The sequence below is a fragment of the Gopherus flavomarginatus genome, chromosome 16, assembly GCF_025201925.1.
Source record: "Gopherus flavomarginatus isolate rGopFla2 chromosome 16, rGopFla2.mat.asm, whole genome shotgun sequence".
Classification (NCBI taxonomy): domain Eukaryota; kingdom Metazoa; phylum Chordata; order Testudines; family Testudinidae; genus Gopherus; species Gopherus flavomarginatus.
Window position 1 is genome coordinate 3,508,732 of NC_066632.1, and position 27,737 is coordinate 3,536,468.

General features: G+C 57.3%; 2 protein-coding genes across 3 annotated transcripts; both read left to right on the plus strand.

Annotated features, from left to right (window-relative positions):
• Positions 1–788: 788 nt before the first annotated feature.
• On the plus strand, positions 789–10,006 carry CALR (calreticulin). The gene is made up of 9 exons (XM_050925436.1): positions 789–948; positions 3,644–3,745; positions 4,350–4,553; positions 5,336–5,430; positions 5,532–5,741; positions 5,984–6,097; positions 7,082–7,225; positions 7,696–7,788; positions 8,611–10,006. Exons 1-9 carry the CDS (start codon positions 861–863, stop codon positions 8,809–8,811), a joined length of 1,251 nt encoding a protein of 416 aa, XP_050781393.1. The 5' UTR covers positions 789–860; the 3' UTR covers positions 8,812–10,006.
• Positions 10,007–10,866: 860 nt separating this feature from the next.
• Positions 10,867–27,483, plus strand: RAD23A (RAD23 homolog A, nucleotide excision repair protein). 2 transcript variants are annotated; one of them, XM_050925438.1, is made up of 9 exons: positions 10,867–11,039; positions 16,263–16,424; positions 16,774–16,976; positions 18,581–18,636; positions 19,632–19,759; positions 20,146–20,221; positions 20,571–20,701; positions 21,046–21,210; positions 25,437–27,483. In XM_050925438.1, exons 1-9 carry the CDS (start codon positions 10,968–10,970, stop codon positions 25,548–25,550), a joined length of 1,107 nt encoding a protein of 368 aa, XP_050781395.1. In that variant the 5' UTR covers positions 10,867–10,967; the 3' UTR covers positions 25,551–27,483. The 2 variants fall into 2 exon arrangements, with proteins under 2 accessions (XP_050781395.1, XP_050781394.1); XM_050925437.1 differs by having other exon boundaries at positions 10,882–11,039; positions 20,571–20,626.
• Positions 27,484–27,737: the final 254 nt, after the last annotated feature.

Here is a 27,737-nt window from a genome sequence, read left to right on the forward strand (position 1 = left end):
ATCCTCACAAACCGCTGCCTTTCAGCCAAGGACTCGGAGCGTTTGATAAGGGTAGGCTGGTATCTTCACAGAGGTGGGGCCTAAGTGAGTTGACCAAAGCCTCAGGAAGAGTCAGTGGCAGAGCTGAGTAAAGAACCCAGGAGTCCTGGCTCCCAGCCCCCCTGTGCTGCCCCCTGGACCCAGGGCCGTGTCCAAAGAGAGGCACAGAGCCAGGATCCCAGCCTGTGGCCCCATCCTGCTACACTCAGCAGCTGCTTGCATCATCATGTAACATGATGTCACGGCGCCGTATTGTGTCACACATGTCACAATGCGTGGCATCGCCATGGCGATGTCACCAGATCTCCTTCCCCCCTTGGGTTATTGTCTCACCTCCCCCCAGTGGTGGTTATGCGGGGGGGTTGGATGGGATTGGCCCCCCCCCCCCCGCAGTGACCCTGGCGGGGGGACGAGCCTCAGCACAGAAACGATGAGCTGGCCCTTTAAGAGAGGCTGAAAGTTCACGTGACCGGACAGGCGGCGGAGACACAGCCCGCGAGGGGAGGGGGCGTCTCCCCCTGAACGCGTGGTCGCTCCTGATTGGCCGAGCTCCGCAACCAATGGGAAGCGGCCATCTGGGACGCCAACGTTCGGGGGCGCAGCCTCACTCGTCCGGCAGGGTGTCGGCCAATGGGGCCGCGCGTCGCTAGGGCTCGGGCCAATGGGGCGGCGGCGGGGGCGGGCGCTGGGTCGGGCCGGGTATAAGTGCGGCCGCCGTCGGCTCCGCGCCCGCAGTCGGTGTCCTGTGCGGCGCTGGGCGAGGAGCGTCACGTGACGGGCCAGGCCGGCACCTCCCGGGGACTAGCGCGAGACCCACCGCGATGAGCCCGCTCCTGGCGCTGTGCGGCCTGCTGGGCCTGGCGGCGGCGGGGCCCGCCCAGTACTTCAGGGAGGAGTTCGGGGACGGAGGTGAGGGGGGGGCCAGTCCGGCCGGGGGGCGGGGGGCTGCGGGGTCAGCCTGGCCTGCAGGAGATATGGGGGGGGGGGAAATGAAGGGGAGGGGGGGTCTCCATGGGGTTAGCCTGGCCCTGCAGGAGATGGGGGGGTGGGTATGAAGGGGAGGGGGGGGGGGGCTGCGGGGTCAGCCTGGCCCTGCAGGAGATGGGGGGTGGGTATGAAGGGGAGGTGGGGGGGGTATGAAGGGGTCAGCCTGGCCCTGCAGGAGATGGGGGTGGGTATGAAGGGGAGGTGGGGGTCTCTGTGGGTTAGCCTGGCCCTGCAGGACATGGAGGGGTGGGTATGAAGGGGAGGTGGGGGGGGTCTCCATGGGGTCAGCCTGGCCCTGCAGGAGATGGGGGGGGGGTATGAAGGGGAGGTGGGGGTCTCTGTGGGTTAGCCTGGCCCTGCAGGAGATATGGGGGGAATGAAGGGGAGGTGATAGGGGTCCCATGGGCTGGTCTCCAAGGGGTCAGGCTCCACCTGCAGGGCGAGTCAAGGTTTACTAGTCTCTGAGCTGGGGGTGCAGTGAAGAGAGGCTCTGGAGGACAGCTGTGATGCGGGGGGGGCCTGGCGAGGGTGAGTGTGGCTCTGCGAGGAGGGGTCAGTGTAGATCTGCTGGGGGGTATGTTGGAGTGAAGGACACAAGGCTTTTCTGTAGTGCTCACTGTGCTGCCAGGCTCATGGGTGGGGCTGGGAGTTGGCAGGGAGGATTGAATAGGATTCATATCTGTGGGGTTACAGAGTTGGGGTGTCCTGGTTTCGTGAACATAGGGTGGTATCTGTAGGGAAGATTAATGATGCAGTGGCATAAATGGTCCCTGCAGACCCAAAGGGAACTTATGGGGCGGGGGGGATCATCATAGGCTCAATTGAGGTGATACAGAACCATGGAATGAGCCCACCTCTCTGGGAGGAGGCAGGCCATACTCACAGTGGGGCAGATAATCCTGTTTCACCTGCAAAACATTCAAGTCCTTCACCCTAAAATTCTGCTTTGGCTGGTCAGGGTTCTGCAGGATTTGGGATTGTGGGTTGGGAGTACTGCGCTAACCTGCATCTGTCCCGTATTACAGAGAGTATTTAATCTGCATGGGCTCTAGATAGCATTAGGATGTCAGTTTAAAGCCTTTTCAAAAGAGTCTCTGAAAATAATTGCGGGGTGGGGGAAATCTGGCTCCCCTTCCCAAAATCAATACATAGCAGTTCAGATTTAAAAACTCACTTGGTAGCAGTTCAGTAGCTGAAACTGTTAGCCTCTGAATATACAGCATGTTACAACCTGAAACCAGAGGCCTGGTATCTTACCATGCTGCTTGAATAAACTCAACCTGGAGAGGGCATCTTTGCCTCCATAGGCAGCAGCCTGTCTTCTGTGTTTGAGGGCTTATGGAGGGGAGTTTCCTTCTCTAGAAAGGAGGCAGGGCCTTGGGGGTGTGTGTGGCTGGAGGCCTCTTTAGTTTCATAATCGCCTCCCTGTGTAGTCTAGACTGAACGCACAGTGGGGAATCGATAATTACTGGGCCCTCTGGGGATGAGTGTCTGTTCTATAATTGGGGGTCAAACATTTTGGGGTGTATCTAAGTACATGCAGACTGTACAGCCCTACAGGGGGTTGTGCACCGTGTGCAGGTTTAAAAGCAAAAATCTGCCCTAGTTGATGATGGATGGGTGCAAAGTTAAGGATGTAAGCTAATGGTTTATAACAGTGGTCCATAGATCTCAGAGCAGAGAGCCTCAGCTCAGTCCCACTGTGTCCAGGTGAGAAACTGTATGGATACAGTGTGCATCTGTGGGTGTGTAAGGCCCGGAGGCTGGTGAGGTGGCTCATGGCCTGCTAAGCTGTTTCTCATGTGCAGTTGTGACAGAGCCTATGAGTTCAGAAGCAGATGTTGTAACTTGTCTGGAAGCTGGTGACTCCTGCCTGAAGGGCTAAGGTGAACCTCCGGCTCTAAAGGCTGTGACTGGCCCCTTCAGATAAGGCCTTTGTGTCTGGTCCATGATGCAGCTTGCGGTACTAAGGGATGAGGTGGCTGACCCAGCCACTCTGGATGGATGTCAAGTGGGAGCATGCTGATCAGAGCACTAACAAGCATTCTAAGCTGCCATAGCAGGATTGACTGTTAAACAGCTGCCATATTCCTCCCCAGAGGTGACTGGATTTCAGCAGCAGGTGGCTCAGTCCTTGTGTGGTGTTTGTCCTCTTCATGAAGCACTGGGGCTCATGGGAGAGGAGAATGCAAGATCCTCTTCCACACTTAATCCTCTGCAACACATTTACATGGTCAACTTTCACTCTGCCTGCTGGATGAAGCAGGCCCATCATTGCACATGGGGTGGGGGAGTGTGGTCTAATGGCTGGAACAGAGGCACTAGGGGGGCGGGGGAGCAGTGGCTCAATATGACCTTGGGCAAGCTGCTTCCTCTCCACCTGTGTTCCCTTCCTGCTGAAAATGAGGTTCTTGCCCCATGCTCCATGGGTGACTGGAACACCAGCCAGTGCTTGGCTTCAAGAGCTCTTCTCTGGCCTGTGATGCCCTGGCGAGGTGGGGCCTTCCTCACTCAGTGACCAAGGGTGGGCTGGGTCTGTAGCCAGCATGCCCTCTCCTGAGTGTGTGGTGACAGCAGGGGGCTGTTAAAACTTCATGCCTGTGTCTTTTCCCCACAGATGCCTGGACGAGCCGCTGGGTGGAGTCAAAGCACAAGTCAGACTATGGGAAGTTCAAACTGACAGCGGGCAAGTTCTACGGGGATGCTGAGAAGGATAAAGGTGGGAAATGGTGTTCCTGCTGCATTCTCTTGTCTGTCTTCCCCTCCCTGATGCACTAGCAAGATCAGGGCCTTTTCTCTTTGCCAAAGGAGCCAGTGGGCAAAATGGTTGAGTCACTACTTGCCTATAAATCACCTAGCAGGTCTGTAAATACCCTAGTGTCAGATCAGCCCAATAAATCCTTCCTATCCCATTCTGGCTGAGGTGGGTTAGTCACTTGGCTTGTGTGCTCTTTGGGGCAGGGCTGCCTCTTAGCTGTGTGCACAGGTCGGTGACACTGCCATGGTCCAGATAACAGCCCCTGATGTCTGACCCCTTGGGAAGCTGGCAAACCCCCCATAATGCACCTGTGTAAATGGCTGGGGGATAATCCCTTGCTGGTTGCCACCTCACGCCCTGAAGCATTAGCTGTAAGGTGACAAGCTCGGGGCTCAGCACAGGGTGCTGGCATACAATCTGCCACTGTGCTGAGCATCCTGTTGGGGAGCTGAGAGCAAACAGGCCTGTTGCTCGGATGTGCTGAGCAGTGAGGCCAGCTACAGAGGGATCGTACTCCCTCTCCCTGTTGGGTCTCGACAGTGTGTTTTTCCCCTCCCCTTGCCAGGCCTCCAGACAAGCCAGGACGCCCGTTTCTACGCCCTGTCTGCCCGCTTTGACTCCTTCAGCAACAAGGATAAGGCCTTGGTGGTGCAGTTCACGGTGAAACACGAGCAGAACATCGACTGCGGTGGTGGTTACGTCAAGCTCTTCCCCTCAGGCCTGAGCCAGGAGGACATGCACGGGGACTCGGAGTACAACATCATGTTTGGTGAGTGCCTGTGGGGTGGGCTCTGTGCGGTATGGCCCTGTGGCCTCTGCTAGCCATGGACTAGCTGTGTGGGCCCAGATTGTGGTAGGGTCTCATGCGAAGCAGAATGGGGCTTGCACAGTGTCTGGAGGGGAGCTCTCCAAACCCCCAGGAGTGGGTGAGTGACTTAGCAGGGGATGCTCATTTGCCCAGCATGGCACTAGGGGCTGCGGGGGAACTTGTGTTGTTGGGGCCATGGCCTGGCTGGTTCTAGCTTGGCTACTCTTCTGCTCTCCCCGGATTCACCCACAGTTTCAGCTGCCAAAGGGGTTCTTTGCTTCCTGGCCTAAGCGGTCATGGGCTGTTGCTGTGCTCCACCCCCGAGGTGGATGAAGGGACTTGAGGATTGCACCTGAAATTCAAATTCTGTCCCTGGGATCTAGTGTCTGACAGCCCTGGAGACCAGCCTGCCCTAGGGCTGGTCTCCAGGGCTGCCCCCAATGTTGGGGGAACACAGAAGGGCAACCTCTGTGTTCCCCCAACATTGCCCCCCTGTCGTTTCTGGTGAGTGACCAGCGGGGGGAAGAGTCCAGTCTGAGCCCCATTCAGCCCATGTTCTCTCTACTGAACCTGCCAGCCAGGCCAGTGTACCCCCCAGTGTGGGGATGTACTTGTGGTGAGCTAGTTGCTGGTCCTTCTGGGGGCTGAATTTGCCAGCTCTCCACGCTGGAACAAGGTGACTTTCAGCCCCTCCAGATGCAGGCTGGGTTTCTCCTCTGAACTGTGGCTTGTTTCCAATCCAGGCCCTGACATCTGTGGCCCAGGGACCAAAAAAGTGCATGTGATCTTCAACTACAAAGGGAAGAATGTCCTGATCAACAAAGACATCCGCTGCAAGGTGAGTCTCCCGGCTGCGCCCACAACATGGGCCTGGAGTGAGATCTCCTTGGCCCTGAGCTGAGACCCCTCATCTAATCCCTGGCTCCTTCCCTTGCTCAGGACGACGAGTTCACCCACCTCTACACCCTCATTGTGCGGCCTGACAACACCTATGAGGTGAAGATTGACAACAACAAGGTGGAGTCGGGCAGCCTGGAGGAAGATTGGGACTTCCTGCCTCCCAAGAAGATCAAGGACCCTGAGGCCAAGAAACCGGAGGACTGGGATGATAGGGCCAAAATAGATGACCCTGAGGACACTAAGCCAGAGGTGAGTTGGGGGCTGCAGATCTCGGGCTGGGGCAGTGTATGGGGATGGGCAGAGACTGGCACCGTAATACCCGTGTGGCCAGGTGTTGGGGGATAGCGGCTGTAGCTCTTGCTGTGTGTGTGTGTGTGTGTGTGGCTGGCTGGCGTGGACAGGGTAATGGAGGGCAGACTATCCACCAGAACAAGGATTTGGTGGAGAATCTCTTCCTGACATCTGCCTGGTTCTCATCCTGTACCTCTCAGGATTGGGATAAACCAGAGCACATTCCTGACCCTGATGCCAAGAAGCCAGAGGACTGGGATGAGGAGATGGATGGGGAGTGGGAGCCTCCGGTGATCCAGAACCCAGAGTACAAGGTAAGGCTGACCCACGGGCTGGGTCTGGAGCTGGGGTCAAAATCCCTGATTGTAAACTTGCATGAATGTCACGGCTTTCTGCCAGTTGAGCTGCAGCCCAGCTGCAGTCAGTGCTGAGTATCTGTGTACCCAGAGGATGAGGCCTGACACTCACCACTTACTGCCTTGGAGTGACAAATGCACCCCGTTAAGGTCTCCTGCCCTAGAGAAAGGCATGAACCCCCATAACACCTTTGCAGTGCCAATGAGCATTTCCTGCTTGTTGCCACCTCCAGCTCTCTGCAAGGGGATGGCTTATGCCCTGGAGGGAGGAGATCAAGGCCTTGGTAATGCTTAACTGTTGTGGCAACACTGTGCCAGTCTAATCTTCACACTGAGCTAGTCCTGGGTAAAGAGGGACTCCAGGGCCTTCCAAGGGCGGGCTGGGGAGCAGAGATTGAACAGGCACGTTCCCTGGTTCTTGAGTTGGCACGTGGCTGCTCAGTCACAGATTCCAAGGCCAGAAGGGACCATTGTGATCCTTTAGTCACGTCTGACCTCCTGCCTAACACAAGCCAGAGAACTGGCCTTCAATAATTCCTAGATCAGAGCTTCTGGGAGAAATCCCCAGTCTTGATTTTAAAAATGGCCAGTGATTGAGAATCCACCGTGGCCCTTGGTTCAGGGTTCCAGCAGGGTGAGGGAAGAAGGGAGGAATCCGTGGCATGCTAGCACAGGGCTCCCTCTGGCAGCCTCAGCCCAGTCCAGATGTAGGTGAGAGCCCTTGTGTTCCAACTCCCCTTAACAAAGCCTGGGTCTGTGATCCTCAGGGTGGCATGTGCACTGCGGGAGGCAGCCTGTCCCACTCCTCCAGCTGCAGTAGCTTCTGGCAGAGCTGATGTCCCCATGTCGGGCCCACTCCCTGATCTTTCTCCCCCTGTGAGACCAGGTGCAATCCCTCTCCCCACTCGCTGGTTTCTCTCACGCTGTTCTCCTGCTCCCCAGGGGGAATGGAAACCCCGCCAGATCGACAACCCTGACTACAAGGGGAAGTGGGTGCACCCTGAGATCGACAACCCGGACTACACCCCCGACCCCAGCCTGTACTCCTACGACAGCTTTGGCGTCATCGGCTTGGACCTGTGGCAGGTGCGCTCCTCCCGAGGGGGCTGGCTGGGAGCAGGACTCGCCAGGCTCTCAAACAGTAGCATAGACCTTGCGCTGGGGTGGGCGCTTGCCTTTAGCTGGTATCTGCTTCAAACAGTCCCCAGAGCCCTAGCTGCATTAAAGTGCTGGGGCATCCAGCCTGATGGACAGAAGGCCTTTTGCCTGGCTCCCTGTTGGCAGACACCTTAACTCGCCCTCGGGGACTCCTGGCTCCCTTGTGTCTCAATGCTTCCCAAGCCAAAACAGATGCTTCTCTCTCGCCCCAGTCCTTGAGATTCAGCCTCAGCCCTGGCTGAGCAGCGTTGAATTCTCTTCTGGGCAGGACTTGACTTTCAACCTTTGTCTTGCTGGCCGACACCCACCTCCCCTTTGCTTGGGGTGAGATGGGCGAAGTTGCCCTGGGGTGTCTGGCTGCTCTCTGCTGCACACTCACTGGCTTGCTTTCCTTTCAGGTGAAATCTGGCACCATCTTCGACAACTTCCTGATCACAGATGACGAGAAGTTTGCAGAGGAGTTTGGCAATGAGACCTGGGGAGCCACCAAGGTAACGACTGCCCCTGGGGAGCGCTCCTGCTCCTCCAGAAGAGATTTCCCCTGCCAGGACAAGTCGTCCTCCCTTTGGGTCAACAAGGGTTGTGGGGAGACAACGGCTCTGAGCCAGAGCCCATGGTGCTGTCAGGCAGTGCGGTGACTGAGTCACCCCCTGAGGCCAGAGGGACCCGCAGCTGTTCAGGGGACTCCACCGGGAATCCTAGTGCAGGGAAAGGCAAGCGGAGTCCAGGGGCTTTGCTGCATCTCTTGTGCTAGGAGGGCAATGGGGCTGTTCAGCTCCAAGGGGGATAGAAACAATCTGATGTGGAGGGTGAGAGGCCGGACAGTCCAATAAATGTTATGAAACCTAAACCCTCTAATCTAATGGCCGCCCATCCTCTCCGAGCGGAAGGGGGCTGTCCCTGTGGGCCTATGGCTGAAGTAGGACTCCTAGCCTCTTCCACTGAGGTGCTGGGCACATCCCAGCTGCTCCTGGCCTGGGTTTCCCTATCTGAAGCAAGGCAAATGTTCTTGCCAAGGCATGAAGGTTTAAGGTGATCTGAAACTGTTCAGAGCATTGGGTAGAGTCCAGCCTCCTTGCAGCCTTTTCTCCTTCTTCCAGGTACTTATCTGAGCCCCTGGCCCAACCCAGCCCAATGGCAGTATCCTTCCCCTTGTGCAGATGGGGAAAACTGAGGCACGGGCTTGCCAAAGGTTACCCAGGGAGTCTGGTAGAGCAGGGAATTAAAACCTGGGGCCCAGGCTAGTGCCTAAACCACTTGCACCATCTTCCCTCTCCCTTTTGGCTAACTCGTGTCATCGTCAATCTCTGCAGGATGCTGAGAAGAAAATGAAGGAGCAGCAGGACGAGGAGCAGAGGAAGAAACAAGAGGAGGAGGACAAGAAGCGGAAAGAGGAGGAAGGGGACGATGAGCCCGAAGGGGACGATAATGAGGAAGAGGAGGAGGATGACGACGATGAGCCAGAGAAGGAGGAAGAGGAGGAGACAGAGGGACCGCTGAAGGATGAGCTGTAAAAGGCCGTTCCCCCAGCACTGCTCCTCCACTGAGCCTCACCTTTGGCCCACACCACGGGGCTCGCTTGGTTAAACCCAAATAAGGAGAGAGGGAGGGGATACAGTAATGTCTCTATGAGACTTGAACTTTTTTATTGGTGTTTTTGTTTGTGGTTTGTTTTTTATTTCACATGCCCCAATGCCATCAATGATCCATTCATGTGAGTCCAGGTGTAGGCCCTGCAGTGTATGAATGTATGCTAAGGTTCACTGTAGAAACAATAACCCTTGATTCAGACAGGAACTGCAGCAGCAACTGCTTTTAATGGTGGCTAGCTTCTCTGTGGCTCCTGTCCCCCAGATGCTCTGCAAAGGGATATATAGGAAGTAGCAAACCACTACCTCTCCTTGCCCTCCTTCCCAGTCACCTGCCCTGTTCCAGCCCTTCTCATGTGATTGTCAGGTGGAAGCAGATTCCAACCCCTGCTCCCATGTCAGTGACCTGAGTGGGCGGGAAGGTGGTAGGTTGGCTTTTCCTCCATCCTAGCACAGCTTTGGTGAACCAAGGGGTTGAAATCTACTAGGCTGCAGTATTATGCCTCATTTTCAGCAGTCTGTTCTGGCAGGGATCTGTCCAGCTGTGGGGAGAGCTCCTGCTTGCTTAAAATGAGTGGATCGATCCATTTCCCACTATGTTGCTGCTGCATTGTTTTTTACAACCCAAGCGGCTGTCTTGGCCTCTGGTACACTGACAGCTGGAGCAGAGGCCAGTCCAAACTCAAACAAAGTCCGAGCTGTTAAAAGCACTAAGTGGGATGTGTAACTCTAAGCAATTTCTTTGGACTCCAAAGCAAACATCTGTAGTTCCTTGATCTTCTGTAACATGCCTGACGCCTCTCAGGCATCCCCTTGGAAATTGCATAGAGCTATTGTCAGTAGCATGAGTGGAGGGGAAGTGGGGCATGGGCTAGAATGAAGAGAATGTTGTCTTGGTGAGGGAGGTCACAATGCTGGGGTGGGGGGAGTGTGGTGGGTCAGAATGGGGGTTGGTAGGTGGTAAGGGAGCAGAAGACAGAGGCCAAGCTTCTTACTACTCTCTGAAATATGTTGTGGGTGGGAGTGAAGGGTAGAGGTAGGGGTTCAGAGACTTCTCATGTTCACACTTGAATGTATGAATGATTGAAGAAAATTTCTATTAAATTAAATTTCATGTCTAGCCTGTGGCCTGGTTTCCATGGGGTCTCTCCCCTTCCTGGGATTGAGTTGGGTGCAGTCACTTCAGCTGGGGGGAACCAGAGTAGTAGCTAAACCAATCATGTAATATGCTCCAGCAAGGACTTTTAGCTACTGCGCAGGGGTATTGCAGTCGGTGCCCCCTTTGTAAAGAGAGAGCAATGGTCTCAGGTGCAGGCCCCCCGAGTTACACCATCCACACAGGCCAAACCAGAGTGGGGCTATCTGCCCTCTCGGGCGAGAAGGGATAAAGTGAGGGTTGTGTGACCCTGCCATGTGCACCAGGTCACACAACGGGGCAGGAGCTTGATGGCTTTTGGCTCCAAGGGGGCCAGTCCCACGACGTGTGAGCGTGGGGAGAAGGGCAATAGGTCACCACTGAGTCAGGTGCTGCCTAAGGAAGGCGCCAGGCCCGGCCCCGGCCCCAGCCTGCTATCGATCTGTAGGCGCAGTGCGGCTTCGCCCCGAGCCTCGGGCTGGGCAGAGCGGCCCCCACGTTGCTGAGCCCCTTCATGCCAAACTTCACCCGGCCAGGCCCGGCCCCGGGAGGGGGGGGGGGAACAGGAGCCTGTAGCCGAGAGACCCAGAATCGGGGCTGTCCCTGGGGCAGGCAGCGGGTCCCCTCGGCCCGTGCGGGGGGGGGGGGCCCTGCCCCGAGCCTGCGTGGGACGGACGCGGCCTCCTGCCCTCGCCGCCCGGGACACGCGCTCAGCCATGTTAGCCCCGCGCGGCGGCCATTTTGTGCCCCCCGGTCACGTGATCGTGGGCCGCCTCCCGTCACGTGACCCCCGCGGGTGGCTCAGCCCCCGTCACGTGCCGGGGGCCGCGCGCGGGCCGGGGCCGGAAGCGGCGGGGCGCTAAGATGGCGGCGGCGGCGGCGTGAGTTGCATGTTGTGGGGCTGCCGAGCGCGCCGGGGAGAAGCGTCCGCCCCGCCCCCCCCGCCATGGCGGTGACCGTCACCCTCAAGACGCTGCAGCAGCAAACCTTCAAGATCCGCATGGAGCCCGAGGAGACGGTGAGGGGGCGCGGCCCGGCCCCGTCCCGCCCGCGTGGGGCAGGTCCCCCCCCGGCGCGATCCCAGCGCCCCCTGCCCGCGTGGGGCAGGTCCCCCCCCGGCGCGATCCCAGCGCCCCCGTCCCGCGTGGGGCAGGTCCCCCCGGCGCGATCCCAGCGCCCCCTGCCCGCGTGGGGCAGGTCCCCCCCCCGGCGCGATCCCAGCGCCCCCGCCCCGCGTGGGGCAGGTCCCCCCCCGGCGCGATCCCAGCGCCCCCGCCCCGCGTGGGGCAGGTCCCCCCCGGCGCGATCCCAGCGCCCCCGCCCCGCGTGGGGCAGGTCCCCCCCCGGCGCGATCCCAGCGCCCCCGTCCCGCGTGGGGCAGGTCCCCCCCGGCGCGATCCCAGCGCCCCCTGCCCGTGGGGGGCAGGTCCCCCCCCAACATGGTCCTGGTCTAATTCTCCCTCCTAGTGCGGGGCCAGACCCCGACCCCTTTGCCACACATGGTCCTGTGCCAATTCCCCCCCCCCTCATGTGGGGCCAGCCCCATCCCCCCATTTGGGCTGGCCTCCCCCTACCACATGGTCCTGCACCAATTCCACACTCTTCCCACCCCCCCCCGCCCCAAATGTGGGGCAGTCTCAGTACAATCCCAGCTCCCTCTTCCCTTGTGGGGCAGCCCCCATCTCCACATGGTCCTGGCCCGATTTCCCCCCCCACATGTGGGGCCAGACCCCCACCACCACCACATGGTCCTGAACCAATTGCCCCACCACCCTGGCAGCTCCATGTGGGATGGTCCCAACTCCTCCCTGCCATGTGGGGCAGCTTCCCTACCATTCCCCCAAAAGTATAAACTCCCCCACACACACACTCTCATGGGATGGGCCCTAGGCTGTGTGGGGCACTCTTCCCTTTCCCATCCCCCTTTTTCCTACCTGGGAATGAAACGCACAGAGAAGAGTATCAGCTCTGAGGGGTATGGGTGGTGGTGGGGTGAGATATGGGATGAGAGTGCCAGAAGGGCAGGGGACGGGGCATGGGAGGAGGGGTGCATGGCTCCATGTGGGTGGGTGGGGCTAGGAGCCTCAGAAAGGAGAGGGGTGGGGGAGCCGAGCTGCCTGTGTGCCCCCGTACGGGGGTATTAGCAGGTGGTACATCTGGGACTCTTCCACCCATTGAGAAACCTTCCAGGGCAGGCCTGCTGCAGGCAAAGCTGGGCCTGGCGCGTGTCCCCGGGGCCTGGGCGTTCACTGCTGGGCATCGCCGGCCTGGCCCAGAGCAACTAGACAAGCTGATCCCAGCTAGTGTGCGCCTCCCCCTACTTCCCCGTTCAGGTGCAGTGGAAGGGCGGGGAGAGGAGATTTCACAGTGGGGTCTGTGCTGCTGCAGCTCCTGTTCCCATCGGCCTCTCTGCCTGCTTCCCCTGCTGGGGTGTGAACGCCCTGTGTGTCTCTCCCTGACCCGACTGCTCTGAGTCATAGATGCCCTTGAGGTGTTAGAGGTGAGACCTTAACGCCTTCATGATCCATGTTCATGTGACTCATGTCAAAGCTGACTGGAGTCCCCCGAAGGAACCGAACCCACTATCTTGTGGGGCTAATACAGCCTAGTGGTTAGAGCATTGGATTGGGACTTGGGACACCTGGGTTCAGCACTGGTTTGGGGGGTGACTTGGCACAAGTAATTTCGCCTCCTGAGCCTCAGTTTTCCCATCTGTAACATGGGGAGAATTATACTGACCTCCTTTGTAAAGCCCTTGGCAACGAGTAGATGAAAAGCGCCTTACGAGAGCTCGGGATTATTAACATACCTGCCAAGCGTCCTGCTCCGAGGTAGCAGGGGAACAGGTAGCACCAGTACCGTGGGCTCAGATCACCAGAACGTTCTTGCCTCTGCCCTGGAGATCTCGTTTGGCTTTCAGGGGAGCTTTGCTTGAGGGGGAGGGTGTCTGGCGGGGCTGGGGTTTTGGCCTGTGGGTTGTGAACAGGTCCTTGGGGCAGTGACTCCACCTCCCTTTCTTGGGTTCTATGGGAAGATGATCCCTGTTCTTTTTTTTTCTGTTGTGATGTGTGGTCCCAGTATGGGGAAGATGGAAGATCCCCGGGCTAGTGTTTGGATACGGAGGGGGGCACTTTGTGAGCTCAGTTTGAATGACTTGGGAAGGACGAATGGGCGGTGCAGTGGGCTGGGAGTCCCAGCTCTAGCAGGGTGTGGGATCTAGTAGTGAGAGCAGGGAGGCTGGGTTCTGTTCCCAGTTCTGGGAGGGGAGTGGGGCTTACTGGGTTGCAGGCTGGTGGCTGGGAGACAGGACTTCTGGGTCCCGTTCCAAGCTGTAGGACAAGAATGTGGTCAGTGCGTCGAGCGTGCTGTCAGTCTGGATTCTTCTCCCTCCAAACATAACGCTGAGATCGGCTTTAGCAGGGAGCGGAGACCTGTTTTGCTTTGTGCTTTAGGCAGAGCTGATTTTAAGGGGCCCTTTATTGGGTGGGAGGGTGTCCAGAATTTAGAGTGCGGGTACGATGGATATAAAAGTAAACTCTAGCAATCCAAATCTTACCATCATTTTTTTTAGTTCCATTTGAAATATTGTCACTTTTGCCGCTGAGAAACCTCCCAGGAGGGCAAAGGGATTTCAAACGTTTTTCACAGCACAGATCACGTTTTAAGACAGAAACTGTTGCTGGACAGCTCCCCTCCCGTTTATAGCCAGTAAAGTCCCTGTGGTGGGACTGGCGATTTGGGGTTAGTTCCCAACTCTGCCACAGACTGCCTGTCTGAGCTTGAGCACATCCCTTCGTTGTTCCGTGCCTCGATTTCCCCTCCTGTGTAATGGAAGGGGCTTCCCATGTCTTGTCTGTGCAGCCTGTGAGCTCTTTGTGGCGGGAGCTCTCCGTGTCTGTGCAGCGCCCGGCACTGTGCGGCCCCAGTTTCTATTGGGCCTTCCCCAGATTACGAGTCACGTGCCTAGAAGGATTGTTAGTGTCTTTAATGCAAACTAGCCCGTGGCAATAAGCAGGCCCAAGGCGCCGCCAAGGAAATGGAGCTGAGTGAAACTGATTAAAAACCAAGGTGAAACTGCTGCTCCTGTCCTGGTGGGGCGAGCTGAAAGGCAAAAGGGGATTGGGTGACGTGCACTAGACTGGCTTTGATGCTCTCAAAGGTTGGGTTTTTAACTGACTCGAATGCTCCCTGTCTGATTGTAACCCCCAATCCCTTCCCGGCTAGGGCTGTGTCTGCACCCCCGAGGCCCTTGTAGGTGCAGCGCGGACCTTATCCACTGCCTCCTCAATGACTTAGCTCTACCGATAGGTGCAGCTACACTGGGCCTCGTGCCGGCACGGCTCTGGCAGCTGCACCCTCGAATTTCCCGGCTCTGCTCTTGGCCGTTACAATTCCCTGGCAGGCTCCTGCTCTGCGTGCTCTCCTCACCCTCAGTACTGGGACACTGGATTCACTTCCATGGGCTGTATAAACAGCCCACCCCGGAGGTGACTGCACCTCTGCACAGGACGAGGGACCTCGGTATAAACAGCTGCCGTGCTCCACTGCAGAGGCAGCCGCACTTGGGTAGCGGGTGATTTGGTTTTGTTGCCTCGCTGATCCAGACAGTCGTGCCCATGGGAGGAGACGGGTGAGGCAGTGGCTTCCTTTTTTAACTAGCTGGAGTCACACATGCTTTTCATGGAGCGTCAGGCTTCGTTTTGGCGCAACCCAGCAGCCAAAAATATCTGTTGGCTCCTACTCGCTTGTCTCACAGGGCTCTGCAGCTGTTCCGACAGGTCCCTGCTGAGACACCATTGTCCTCCGGGGTGCAGGAGAGCGTCTGGTGCAAAGGCTCCACTGCTTGGCCATGCGGGGCGTCCTGGAGGGTTGGGGGCCTGGGGGGAATGGGATACATGCTTGCAGAAGCAGTTGCTCAGTAATCCTTCCAGAGGGCCTTGCAAACCCTCATGACTCTGCCCCCGCCTGCAAGGACCTCTGTCTTACCAGTGGGGAAACCGAGGCAGAGAAGGCATGAGTGGTTTGTGGTCACCCAGAGACCAATGCAGATGCTTCTAGGACCAGTGGGACTTTCCCAGTGGCTGCCTGTGATTCCCAGGGGACAGTCAGGCCCTGCTTATGCTGGGGAAAATGGGTGTGTTCAACACGTGTGAAAATCTTGATGCTTTCTGCCATGTGTCTGTGCTGCCCTTGTTGCGGCACTAGGGGGCGCTGTGCTGCTGTGAGCAAGGGGGGAGGGGCTCAGCAGGGGCACTTTGCAGTCAGTGCTGCCCTGCTGCAGCAGTTGGGGGCACGGTGCTGCAGAGAGTAGCTCTGGGGCTGCCCTAGGGCCCTCACGGTCAGTGCTGGCCGCAGTGTGTGGCTGGCCAGGGTGAGCCCTAGTTACAGTGGGTAGAAATACAGCTGGAGTCCTAGTGACGAGACGGCCTCAGTCCCCAGGTGTCCAGCGTGGACCCCCTGAGCCCTTGGGTGCCCCCGGGAGGCAGCTTCCGGCTTGCGTTAGCTGCAGTGGCGGCTGTCCCAGTTCCCCAGCTCCTCCTTTAACCCAGGGCCTCAGCCTCCGCCTGCGAGAGCTGCTGCTGGGTTGTGTAGTCCTGGCAGCCGGGGGAGAGTCGCCGGTGCAGCTTGGCTGTGGGTAACGGGCCGACGGGAGCCCAAGACATCCAGTGACCTGCCACAGGGGGCACCTCCAGTGTCTTGTGTGTGTATTACTTTGTTGTGTTACAGTGATGGCCAGGAGCCCTGGGCTGTACAAACACGCAACAGAGACAGTCCAGCCCCAAAGAGCTTCCAGTCTACGGAGCTGTGAGCTTACCCAGTGGTTATCTAGAGGCTTCAGCCAAGATCCAGCCCCATCAGGCCGGGCACTGCCCACACACAGTGAGAGGCTGTCACCCTCACAGCGAGGCCACGTGCAGGGTGGGACTCAGGGGCAGCATCTGGGCAACAGGTTGGCAGCTCAGAGCCAGAGAGTTGCCCTGGGACAACCAGGGAGTCAGTGGCAGATCCAGATTTCCCTAGTCTCAGGTCAGGGCCTTTCCCACAAGACCAGTCTAGGGTGCAGAGAACCAGGGCGGGAACAAACCAACCTGACCCGACACCTCCTTAATCCTCCCCCCTAATATCACCCCTGGAGCCCGGTTGGGGGTGGGAGCAGGGTGGGGAAGGAGAGGTGTCCCCCTCCGAGCCACGTGGGGATCTGCATACCCAGCTGATGGGGCCGTCCCATCCTGCCTGGCAGGTGCGGGTCCTCAAGGAGAAGATTGAGGCCGAGAAAGGCAAGGAGGCCTTCCCCGTGTCGGGCCAGAAGCTGATCTACGCCGGCAAGATCCTGAGCGACGACGTCGCCATCAAGGAGTACAAGATCGACGAGAAGAACTTCGTGGTGGTCATGGTGACCAAGGTACGTCCGGGCCCTGCTCCCACTCACGGCTAGGCTGCCAGACCAGGGGTAGGGGCTGCCCCTGGCTGGGATGCTGCGGAGAGAAGGCAGCTTTTCACACCCGCTCAGCAGGAGGCGCTCTCCCCTCGCAGTCGGTGCTGACCCCAGAGTGGCACTAGGGGGCGCTCTCCTCTCACAGTTAGTGCTGATTGTGTAACGTGCAGTCAGCCAGTGCCGAAGGGGAATTCCTTCCCACCCCCCTTCACCACAGCTGCTTCCCCAGGGGTCGGGAGCTGAGCGCCCCGCGTGTGGCTGGGGAGTGGGGGGTAGAGACCCCAGCTGCACCCTTCAACACTGCTTGTTTCCTCAGACCAAATCCAACTCGGGTGTCCCGGCCCCCTCACCTGGTGATGCTGGGCCAGTCAGCGCCCCAGAGCCAACCCCATCGGTGGGGCAGTCGCCGGCACCCACAGCCAGTGCTGATGCTGTCCTGCCCCCAGCGCCCACGGCGCCAAGCGAGGAGAAGCCTCCAGAGGAGCCAGCTGCTGTCACGCTGCCCGAATCCACTGCCAGGTAAGCACTGAGAGCGCATGTCGTCGTCATCGTCCTCCCCCCACCCCCTCGCCTGTCAACGTTCATAGCTCAGTCACTCCAGGTACCCCAGTGTCATGCCCCAGAGACTGTGGGGAGGGGGATGCCTTCCACTTCAGGTGTGGGCATAACCTTCCTTCATGGGAACTTGGAACATCTTTAACTTGGAGTGTGGTCTAGTGGTTAGAACAAGGGGGCTGGGAGTTCCCAGCCCTTCCACAGATTCACTTTGACAGGCTCAGTCACTCTGCAGCTCCGTGCCTCAGTTTCCCCATCAGTGCAGTCGTGCCTGCCTCCCTGTGGTGAGGTTTTTTTTTTTGTTTTTTTTAAGCGTACCGTTGCCATGTGGCTGTTAAGCAGCTGCCACCTCTCACCCCAGAGGTGGTTACACTGCAATGATCCCGCATACACAGACTGCAGCGTGCGGGTGAATGGCCGGCTCTGTACGCATGTCGCATCCCCTGGGGTGTGGGGCAGAAAGGGGTTGGGGGGTGCTCCGAGCTTGCCTGTGAAGCACAGACTGAGCCAGGCTGCTGGTCGAGAACTCGTCCCCATGAGCTGCGGGGCTGGTTTGATTTCAGGGCGGATTGAAAGGCCGTTTAGTTTCAGTTAGTGACCTGGTGGTGCCCCTTGAGATGTGGCGAAGACCCCGCGTGTCTCCTGGGTGGAAAAGACAAGCGTTTGTTAGACATAGCGTTGGCGAGAAGACACCTCTGCTGTCAGAGATCAGCAGGTGCAAACTTGGGGGCTTGGGTCACGCCAGGCGTAGCCTCGAGAGTTAACATGGCAGCGGGATGGTGGGTCCTTCCAATGGGGACGGCAGTGAGGAGAGGGAGAGCCGGCCTGTGGCAGGATCAGGCAGGCTTCCAAAAACTCGGCTGTGAGGGCACCAGTGTTCGGACATTGTTACCCCAGGGTGGACCCTGATTCCGCTGTCAGGGCTGGGCCCTGTGGGTTAGTTTCAGCCCATTGGGAACAGCGTCACCCGAGCTGAAACAATAATAATTCCTCAGTAGAGCGCAAAGCACTTGGTCAGGAGCATTATCCCCATTTGACAGATGGGGAAATTGAGGCACGAGGCGTGACTTGCCCTTGGGCACCCAGCAGGTTATAAAGGCCTCCACCCCGGGGTCTGCACCGGCTGAAAACAAAAAATCCAGCTGAACTTAAAACCAGAGGAATTTTCTACCATAGACACCATCTGAGCCCTGGGATCCTGAGAGTGGCTAGTGGCTATTAGTGTTATTACGGTAGCGCCCAGCCTGTGTGCCAAGACCCCGCTGTGCCAGGCGCTGCACAAACACAGTCGCCCTCAGGCCGAGAGAGGGAGAGCGGGGACCCGTTCGCAAACTCCAGGTTCACCAAACGCTCGGGCCGCGTCTGTGGGATTTCGAACACGCATGATAGTGTTCAGAAGCGCGCTGCTTTCCTAGCGCAGGCAGGGCCTGGGGTCAGATCACAGGGAGACGGGACCTGCGGTTCCTCCCGGCCCGGCCACCCCAGCGCAGTGTTGGCCCCTGGCCGTTTGCTTCTTGCCCGGCTGTTTGGAGGGAGCCAGCTACTATTCCTCTCTTTTAAATTTGCAGCTCTGTTCCCTCTTCAGGTAGCGTGGGGCGCCCAGACGACGCGGCTTCCACCCTGGGTAGGTGAAATCCCTTCACTGGGGTGGGGCAGGCGGCTGGGGTCCCTGGGGGGCAGCAGAGAGCTCCTGCCAGCACCCCAGGCCGGCTGGTCCATGGCTCCCCAGGGGCAGACGCTGCAGCTGGTTTCTGCAGCGTGAACTCGTGGGGTGGGGGCACCCTCTGGTGTCCGTCGCTGGATAAAACAACCCCCTCTTCCCGTTGTGGTGTATGGGTGCCAGGAGCAGGACCCCCCTTTGCAGTGTTGCCCCTCTGTCTGCGGGGGGTGGGGGTGATGGCTCGGCTAGGGAGGGGGAGCTGCCTCCCTCATCACGATCTCAGGTTTGAGTGCAGGGCGGGTTCCAAGCCCCGTGTTGTTCGGTGCCCTGTGGGATGGGTTGGTTGGGTCTCTGCTGCCAGCTGCTCTGGGGCAGCCTGGGCTGTCTGTCCCAAGGATAAAAGGCGACCGTCCCCAGTCGTTCGTTAGCAGAGGGGCTGCGTTAGGGAAAGAAAGCCTTGGAGGGGCAGGGGGGACAGAGCTGGTAGCCAGGACTCCTGGGTTCCCTTCGCAGCTCTGCGAGAGGAGCGGGGTCTAGTGGTTAGAGCTATGGGGGCAGGACTGGGAGTGAGGACTCATGGGCCTTTTCCTAGCACTTGTGGGCTGGGTTCCGTCTCCAAGGTGGACATGAGAGGTGGGTGGGTGTTGTTTAGCTGTATTACGGTAGTGCCCAGTGGACAGGGTGGGGTGTGGAGCAGGGAGCCAGGACTCCTGGGTTCTAGTCCCAGCTCTGTCCCTGACTGAGGGTGACTTTGAGTCACTTCCCCTGTGGGGATGGGGGGGCCGATCCTGTGCTGGGGAGGGTGAACCCCTCTGCTGGGAGATGTTGGCGGAGGGGGAAGGGCTGTGTTCGTAGCCAGCACCCGCTCCTGCCCCGCTTTCCCTCAGTGAGCATGTGCTGGGCACCCCAACACTGCTGGCTCTTGCTCAGCCTGGGCCGTTGTCCCCTTCCGCCTGCAGTGACCGGCTCAGAGTACGAGACGATGCTGACCGAGATCATGTCCATGGGATATGAGCGGGAGCGGGTGGTGGCCGCGCTCCGGGCCAGCTACAACAACCCCCACCGAGCCGTGGAGTACCTGCTGACGGTAAGGGAGTGTGGGGGCTTGGGACAGGTCGAGCGAGGGGGGCAGGGCTCCTGGATTCGATACCCACCATGGGGAGGGGAGCGGGGTCTAGGGGGTTCGACCAGGAAGCCCGGGAGCCAGGACTCTGGGCAAATGATTTTTTTTCCCATCCACATCTGGATGGCTTACGGGAGTGGGACCCGTAAGGACACCGGTTCTGATCCAGCCCAGGGGTGCCTGCATTGCGTGAAGTTAGCTTGCCCCCTTGTGGCAGGACACGGGGCGCCGGGCAAACTGCAGAGACTGAGTTACTTTCTGGCCCCTTGTGGGGTGAGCCCTGTGGGGCAGGGGCTGTTGTGGGGGCAGGGGTGCTGGACAGCACTAATGATGCCCCTTTGACGTCACAGGGCATCCCGGGCACTTCTGAGCCGGAGAGAGCCCCGATCCAGGAGAGCCAACCCACAGAGCAGCCAGCACCAGAAGGTCAGTGACGGTCCTCCTGCTCCTATGTGAGACCTGGGGACCATGGTGGGAGGGAGAGACCCAGGGCGGCCAGGCCAGGGGCTGGAGCTGCGTGGGAGAAGGCTCTCACGCCGGTGGAGTGTGGGCTATGGAAGGCCATTGAGAGCGTGGAGCCGGGGGAGGCAGATGGTGACCCAAACTGGTCCCTCGGAGAGGAGGGGGTGGCTCCAGGCCCTCTCCTCCTGGCTAGATACCCCCCTTATCCTGTGATCACCGGTGCCCCACCTGTGTGGGGCATGGCTCAGGTGGGCCCTGGCCCTGGCCCTTCAAGGCATGGCCTGGCGTCACCCTGCCCACTCCTGCCCCGCAGGTGAGAACCCGCTGGAGTTCCTGAGAGACCAGCCCCAGTTCCAGAACATGCGACAGGTGATCCAGCAGAACCCAGCCCTGCTCCCGGCCCTGCTCCAGCAGCTGGGCCAGGAGAACCCCCAGCTACTGCAGGTAAAGGGGGGCAGGGGCTGAAAGAGGCCACGGAGGAGGAGCCGGAAGTAGCACTGGGAGGGGAGTGTGTCTAGAGTGGGGGGAGGCAGGACTCCTGGGTTCTGTGCCTGGCTCTGGAGGGGAGTGGGGTTTGATGGGTTAGAGCAGAGAGTCTGAGGGGGAGCCAGGACTCCTGGGTTCTAACTCTGGCTCTACCAGTGGATTGCTTTGTGACCTTGAACAAGTCCCTGCCCCTCTCTGTGCCTCAGTTTCCCCGCTGGGAAAAGGGGCTGTGGAGGCCCTGCTCTGGGAGGGGAGGGGCGTCTCTCCTTAACCCTGACCCCCTTCCCCCCTGCCTTCCCCAGCAAATCAGCCAGCACCAAGAGCAGTTCATCCAGATGCTGAACGAGCCGCTGGGCGAGATGGCCGACATCTCTGACATCGAGGGGGAGATCGGGGCCATCGGAGAGGAAGCTCCCCAGATGAACTACATCCAGGTCACGCCTCAGGAAAAAGAAGCCATAGAAAGGGTAAGGGAGGGGCTGGCTGTGCCAGGAGCCACCCTGCCTGCTGGGGTGCCCCAGGATCCCTGTGCTGAAGAGACTCAACACGGGTGCAGTGGGGTCTAGTGGTTGGAACGGGGGGTCGAGGGGAGCTGGAGGCCAGGACTCCTGGAGTCTGTTTCTGTCTGTCCCTGACACCTCCAAAAGCCTGATTTGGTCTGATGCTGAGCCCCTTGAGCTGGGAGTTAAACAAGAACTAAGTTTAGTTATTAACATAAAGGCCAGGTTGTAGCCTTGATAACACTGGGGGGGGGGTGTTTGAGATGGGACAGTGGCTCGTTGTGGGGAGGGGGGAGTAGACAGCTCTGACTTTGCAAAGCAATGGAGCATAATTAATTTGGTCCTCCCCCAAAAATGGGCGTAGTCCTCCCTGATGGGGAAGGGCAGTGCTGCCAAGCTCCGCCCACAATATCCCAGAGGAGCTGACTATCTTGGCTGAAATGTGTGTCAAAGTGGCATCATTAGTCTTCAGAGTGAACAGGGGAGTCTTCCAAGCCTTTCCCACCTGGTCAAATCCAGAAAGGGCCATTGCTGGGTTCATGGTGACCTCCATAGACTCATTGACCTTAAGGCTAGAAGTGCCTGTCCTGAGCACCTAGTCTGACCTGCACATCTCAGGCCACAGACCCTCACCACCCCCTCTGGGAACACCCCCATAGCACCTGGCTGGGCCACAGACCCTCACCACCCCCTCTGGGAACACCCCCATAGCACCTGGCTGAGTTAGTGAAGGCCTCAAATCTTGACGTAAAGACTTCAAGTTACAGAGAATCCATCATTTGCTCTAGTTCAAACCTGCAAGTGACTCAGGCCCCACACTGCAGAGGGGAAAAACCCAGGGTCTCTGCCCGGTCTGACCTGGGGGAAAATCCTTCCCAACCTCAAAGCTGGTGATTGGTGAGACCCACCAGCCAGATGCCTGGAGAGAATTCTCAGTGGTAACTCAGAGCCCTCCTCTTGGGAGATTGTTCCAGAACTTCCGTCCTCTGATGGGTAGAAACCTTCATCTCATTTCAAGCCTGAACTTGTTGATGGCCAGTTTCTCGCCATCTGTGCTTGTGCCAATATTGGCCCTTCAGCAAGTCTTCTCCTTCCCTGATATTTTCCCTCTGAGGTACCAGAGCAATCAGCTCTCCCCTCAGCTGTCGTGTGGTTAGGCTGAACGAGTTGCTCTTTGAGTCTCCTCTCGTAAGGTCGGTTCTCCAGTCCTCGGATCATCCTAGTCACCCTTCTCTGCACCATTTTGAATCTGAATTCGTCTTTCTTACACATGGGAGCCCAGAAATGCACCAGTGTTCCAGGTGAGGTCTCACCAGTGCCTTGTATAACGGTACTAACGCTTCCCCGTCTCTGCTGGAAACACCTCGCCTGATGCATCCCAAGAGTGCATTAGCCTTTTTCACAGCTGCCTCGCGTTAAAATGTTCTATAACATTGGTCCCTGACCAACTCCTCTCATAAGCTCCCTCAGCCTGATCATTCACCTTCCAGCATGACCTGATGTCGTCTTCCCTTTAACCAGTCCCATTACCTGCCTTTCGATTCTCCTGTTGATCCCCATCATTTCCAGTAGAACTAATTTCCCATGTGGGAACTGTATCAAATTCTTTACTGAAATCCTACTGCACTTCCTTTGTCTAGCAAATCAGAGATCTTCTCAGAAACAGAGATCTGGTTGGTCTGTCAGGATCTGCCTTTTGTAAATCCATGTTGTCTTTATTCCCAGTTATCATTTACCCCTGTCCTTAATTACTCTCAAAATTTGTTCTAAGACTTTGCATGCAATTGAGGTCACACTGAAGGGCCTTTAGTTTCCTGGATCACTGTGTCATCCCCCCACCCCCTGAAATACGAGTATTGTGTTGGCAGTTCCCCAGTCACAGGGTTCGACCCCCGAGTTTACGGGTTCATTACAGATCCTTGCTCTTGGCCTTGCAATTTCAGGTGCCAGTTTCTTTAATATTCCTGGATGGAGATTATCCAGGCCCCCTGACCTGCTCCTGTTCAACTGAGTCTGGCATCCGCCTTGGAGGTGGTCATTTTACCTCTGTATCCTTGTTCCCATCAGCCACCCTGCCATTGCCCCAATTAAAAACTCATCACCCTTGTGAAAAACTGAGACACGACCTTTGTTTAGGTGTCGGGCCAGGCCCAGATTATCCTTAATCTTCTGCCCATGCGCAGTGCGTAGCGTCCACTTCTTTCCTTGGTTTTCATTTCCCCCCCCTTTGGCTAAAGAACTGTTTTCTGGTGGTTTTAATTTCCTTGGCAAGCTCCCGCTCTGCCTGGCTTTTGGCAGTTCTCCCCTACACTCCAAGAGGTCGTGTTCTTCGCTGATCCCTCCCACCTTCCGTGCCTTGTGGGTTTTCTGCTCTCTCCGTCCCCTGGTTTAGGTGCAGCCCTTCCCTGTGATTTCCCCCGCTGGCTTCAGGCCACTTCTGCGCCTTTGGCTTAAAATAATTCCAAGCCTCCTCGAGTTCTCCAGGCCAGTCCGCTTCCCAAACACTTCCCTTCCCTTTTTTAAAGTTGCCCCCTTTGAAATGCAGGGCTCTTGATTCAGACCTGACCTACTTATGGTGAATTAGCTCACGAGCAGTCCACCCAACCTGCTCACTTCTTACCAACACGAAATCGAAAACAGCATCGGCTCTTGGTGGGTCAGTGGCTGTTTGGTGAGGAAATCTGTCAGCTGTCCCATCAAGTAACGTTTATGGGCTGCCGTTTGTCCTCCAATCAGTCTGGGGGATTAAAGTCTCCCGTAATCCCAATTCCCAGTCGTGTTGAGTTCATTAGAGGTCTCTCTTCAGATCCTGAGGGTCCGTAGCAGACCCCAAGCACCATCCCGGCAGAGCCTTTCTGAGCTTTCTTCCCCAAAGTGATTGTGACCCAGATAGGTTCCATTTTATCCATTCCGTCACTTCTCATGTCTCTCCACTCTCCCTTGTCATTAACATCCAGTGCTGCACCTCTTCCCTGCACAGCATGTTCCCTTCAGCCCCTGTACCCCACTCCCCGGTTCTGTTCTCCCCATCGTCTCTGCTTTCACTTCCTGTCCCACCATGTTGTTCCCCAGGCGCCTCGCGGCAGTGGACAGACGCCTTCGATGTCTGCTCAGCTTCACCCACGTTCCTCACCCGATTAGGACCAGTCATTCTACTGCAGTGTCCCCTTCCCGACTGTTACTGTCAGTGGCGTTGGGACCTTGTCGTCCATTCTCCTGCCCTCCATTGGTCCTTTCTCCCTTGCCGTAGCCTCTTGTACTTGACTTTCCTCCTGCTCAGTCAGGTGTGCAGATTACGCCTGCCCTGAATCCCTCGTTTAAAGCTTCTTCTGATCAGCTGTGCCAACCTCCATCCTAGACATCTGTTGCCCTCCCTGCTCAGGTGGTGTCTGTCCCTGGAGAACAGTCCTCTGCCCGTCACTGCCTCCCAGTGGTAGCACCACTGCCTGAGCCAGATGCTGATCATCGTCTTATCTTGCCTTTGCTCTCCTCTTCCAGGGCCAGGTAGAATCCCGCTGAAGCTCACCTGAGCCTCCTGTTCTTTATGTGCTTTCCCCAGCCTGACGTAGTCTCGCTGGCTGCGTCCCCGCGAGAATCTAGCAGTGCCATTTGTTCCTGTAGGTTCAGGCTCAACTCCACAGCCCGTGTCTTAGCTCCTGGCAGCTAGCACGCTCTTCCTTGCTCCAGAACAACTCAGCTGCAGTTTCTAGCTGCATCTCCAAACCTCGGCTCTGCTCTGCTAGGCAGCACTTCACCACTGCCCTGCGGCGGGTTACAGCTCCCTGTGCAGGGACCGCGGGTGAGGTGATCAGGCCTCCAGGAGCTGGCACAGACCTGGCAGCCTGGGGTGGGCTGAGGGCCAGGGGGAGAGCTGGTTTTAAGATAACAGCCCTGTCGAAGTCACAGGCCTGCTGGGGTGGAGGGCTGTGCCTCTGCCTCTGCATGACGGGGTCCTCAAAGACAGCATGGCCATCCTCCGCAGTGCCTGTACTGGGGGGAATTCTCCCCCAGCCCCCCAAAGCTGCGGGGTTTACAGCCCCTCTTTCACCCCCACATTCAAGCGTCCCAAGTGGGCTCAGGCACTCTGCTCCGGAGGGGCTCGGTTCCCGAGGGTGGCTGGGACATACAGGTCCGCAGAGGAGTGGCCTTCCCAGGCAGGGTCCTTTGACGCATCTCCCTTTGTGTCCCCTCAGTTAAAGGCCTTAGGATTCCCGGAAAGTCTGGTCATCCAGGCTTACTTTGCTTGTGAGAAGAACGAAAACCTGGCTGCCAATTTCCTGCTGAGTCAGAACTTCGATGACGAGTGATGGAAGAAAAAATTTTATATATAAAAAAAATTCTCTCTATATCTATTCCTGTCTATTTAAGGGGTATGTGGGAGAGACCCCAAATCCCCCCCAACCTGCCCCCAGTCAGACAAACTTACATCTAGATTTGACCAGCCTGGGCTTCTGGCTCGAGGAAATGCTCTTTTCTCCCCTCCCCATGGAACTGGACAGCTGGGGATCAGCAACAGAACCAGCTCCTAGTCCCAGTCCCCCTCCCCCCGGCACCTGTGCTGTGGGTGAATTCAGCTGCACCCCTCTCCTGCACGGTGCTGGCTCTGGGGCGGGGAGAAGGGATTTGGGGCTGGTAAGAGGAGGGGTCTGTGGCCTCCTCTCCCAGCCCAGTCCAGAACTTGTGTGCAGAGAGATTGCTTTGTTGTTGAGAGGTACTCGGCTTCCATTCATCACCCACTAGCCGAGTGTTACTCTCCTTTAATGTCGCTTCCCCAGTCCCGGTTTCTGCCACTGTCCAGCCAACAGCCAGTGTTAGACCCTGTCTAATCCCCTTCAAACCTCACAGATCACAGGGGGTCCACCCCAGTCCCCAGCCTTTTGGGTTAGTGGTTGGTTTTGCCTGCATAGATGAGGCTAAACCATGTTGCTAGTCTGGATTCACGCTGAACAGAGCATGGATCCCTGTTCCTAGACTAGGCCGTGTTTAAACCCACCGCCCTCCGCTAGCAGTTATCTCCAGCTCCCTTTTAAACTCTTGGGTACGGCTTGGTGATCAGGGAGCTTTGAGAACTGGCTTCCTGTGAGCCTGACCTCTTTCTAAGACTCCAGCTGCTCTGCGAGGTGTGCAGAAGGCGAGGTGTGGGTGCTGCCTTTGAACAGGCCGTGCTGAGCCAGGCCAGGGCCGTTGTGAAAACACAGTGCTGAAGCCATGCTGCCAGCGAGAGCAGGGTTTGATGCTCTGAGTCAGAGCCCGTGCGGTGTTTAGCCCTCCGACCTCGGTGCCTGGGCTGTGCCGAGGGGGATGGAAAGCCATTAAAACCCTGCCTACCCTTGAAGAATCTTTTTTAAATTACCTGTTTGAAAAGTGCTGCAGATCAGTCACTTCCTCAGCTTGTTTTAAACCCTGTTTCCAATTCTGTTGTAGTTTTAAGGGAACCAAAAAATAGGGTGTCTCTTTAACCTTGATTTTCTCCTCATTGTGGGATTTAAAAAATACAGATTTATTAGATCAAAGTCTATTTATTTGAAACAGGGCAACTTTTACCCCGGTAATTTAAAAATCTGCTTCCACTCCCCTTGAAAAGCAGACGTACTCTGACCCACCTCCAAAAAGATCAGATTAAAATCCACCATCATCCCACCTCCTCCCTGCTATTTTAATGCCAATGAGATGGTGTAAACAAACGCCTGAAATGCCCAATTTGCACGTGGATCTAAACATCCCCGCAGCTCTGGTGTATTCTGGCTTGGCTGACTTTTCTAGATCATCACACCCGTTTCCTTCTCTGGTTCATGCCCCCAAAACCGTGACACCCCCTTGAAGTAGCTCCTGATTTTTCTGAACCATTCTGTTACGTACGAATCCTGCCTTGGGCTCGCTTTCCCCAGCGTGCAGTTGCAAAGAGAACAGAGTATTTGCCTCTAAAGTAAGTCCTGAAGCCATAAATAACTTGATATTGAATAAATTCCATGATACTGCAGGGTAGCTGTGACTGATGCTCTGCTGAACTAAGCCTGTTTGACTTTAAGGGGGTGGGAACATGGGTTCCAAAGTGGATGGGGACAAGAGTTTGATAGGCCCACATTCTTAGCTAAGCCTCAAGTGAATAGTATCTATTGGTTCGATCCAGGCCTTGCCTTGTGGCCACAGTTCCATCTTAAAGGAGCAGTGTCCTAGCATTTGCGGTTTATTTTGAGGTTGGTTTGTTTTCTTGGTTGTACTTATAAATGTTCCTAACCAGCCGTGGGGTCTGTGCCTGCTAACCAGGGGCCTGATCGAACTCGGGGGGTGGAGATGGCAGAGGGGATCGATTTGATGGTGAAGTAGGTAAAAAGGGGAGGTGTGAGGGGTTGGGATGGAAAGATTACATGCAAATTTAAAACCAAAAGAGGGTGGTTCTTACCCACCCACCTTGGGGGGTGGGGAAAGCAGGGCTTGGGGGGGTTCTGGAATTTGGCCTCCCCACCATGCCCCAGCCTCGTCAGTCAGACCTG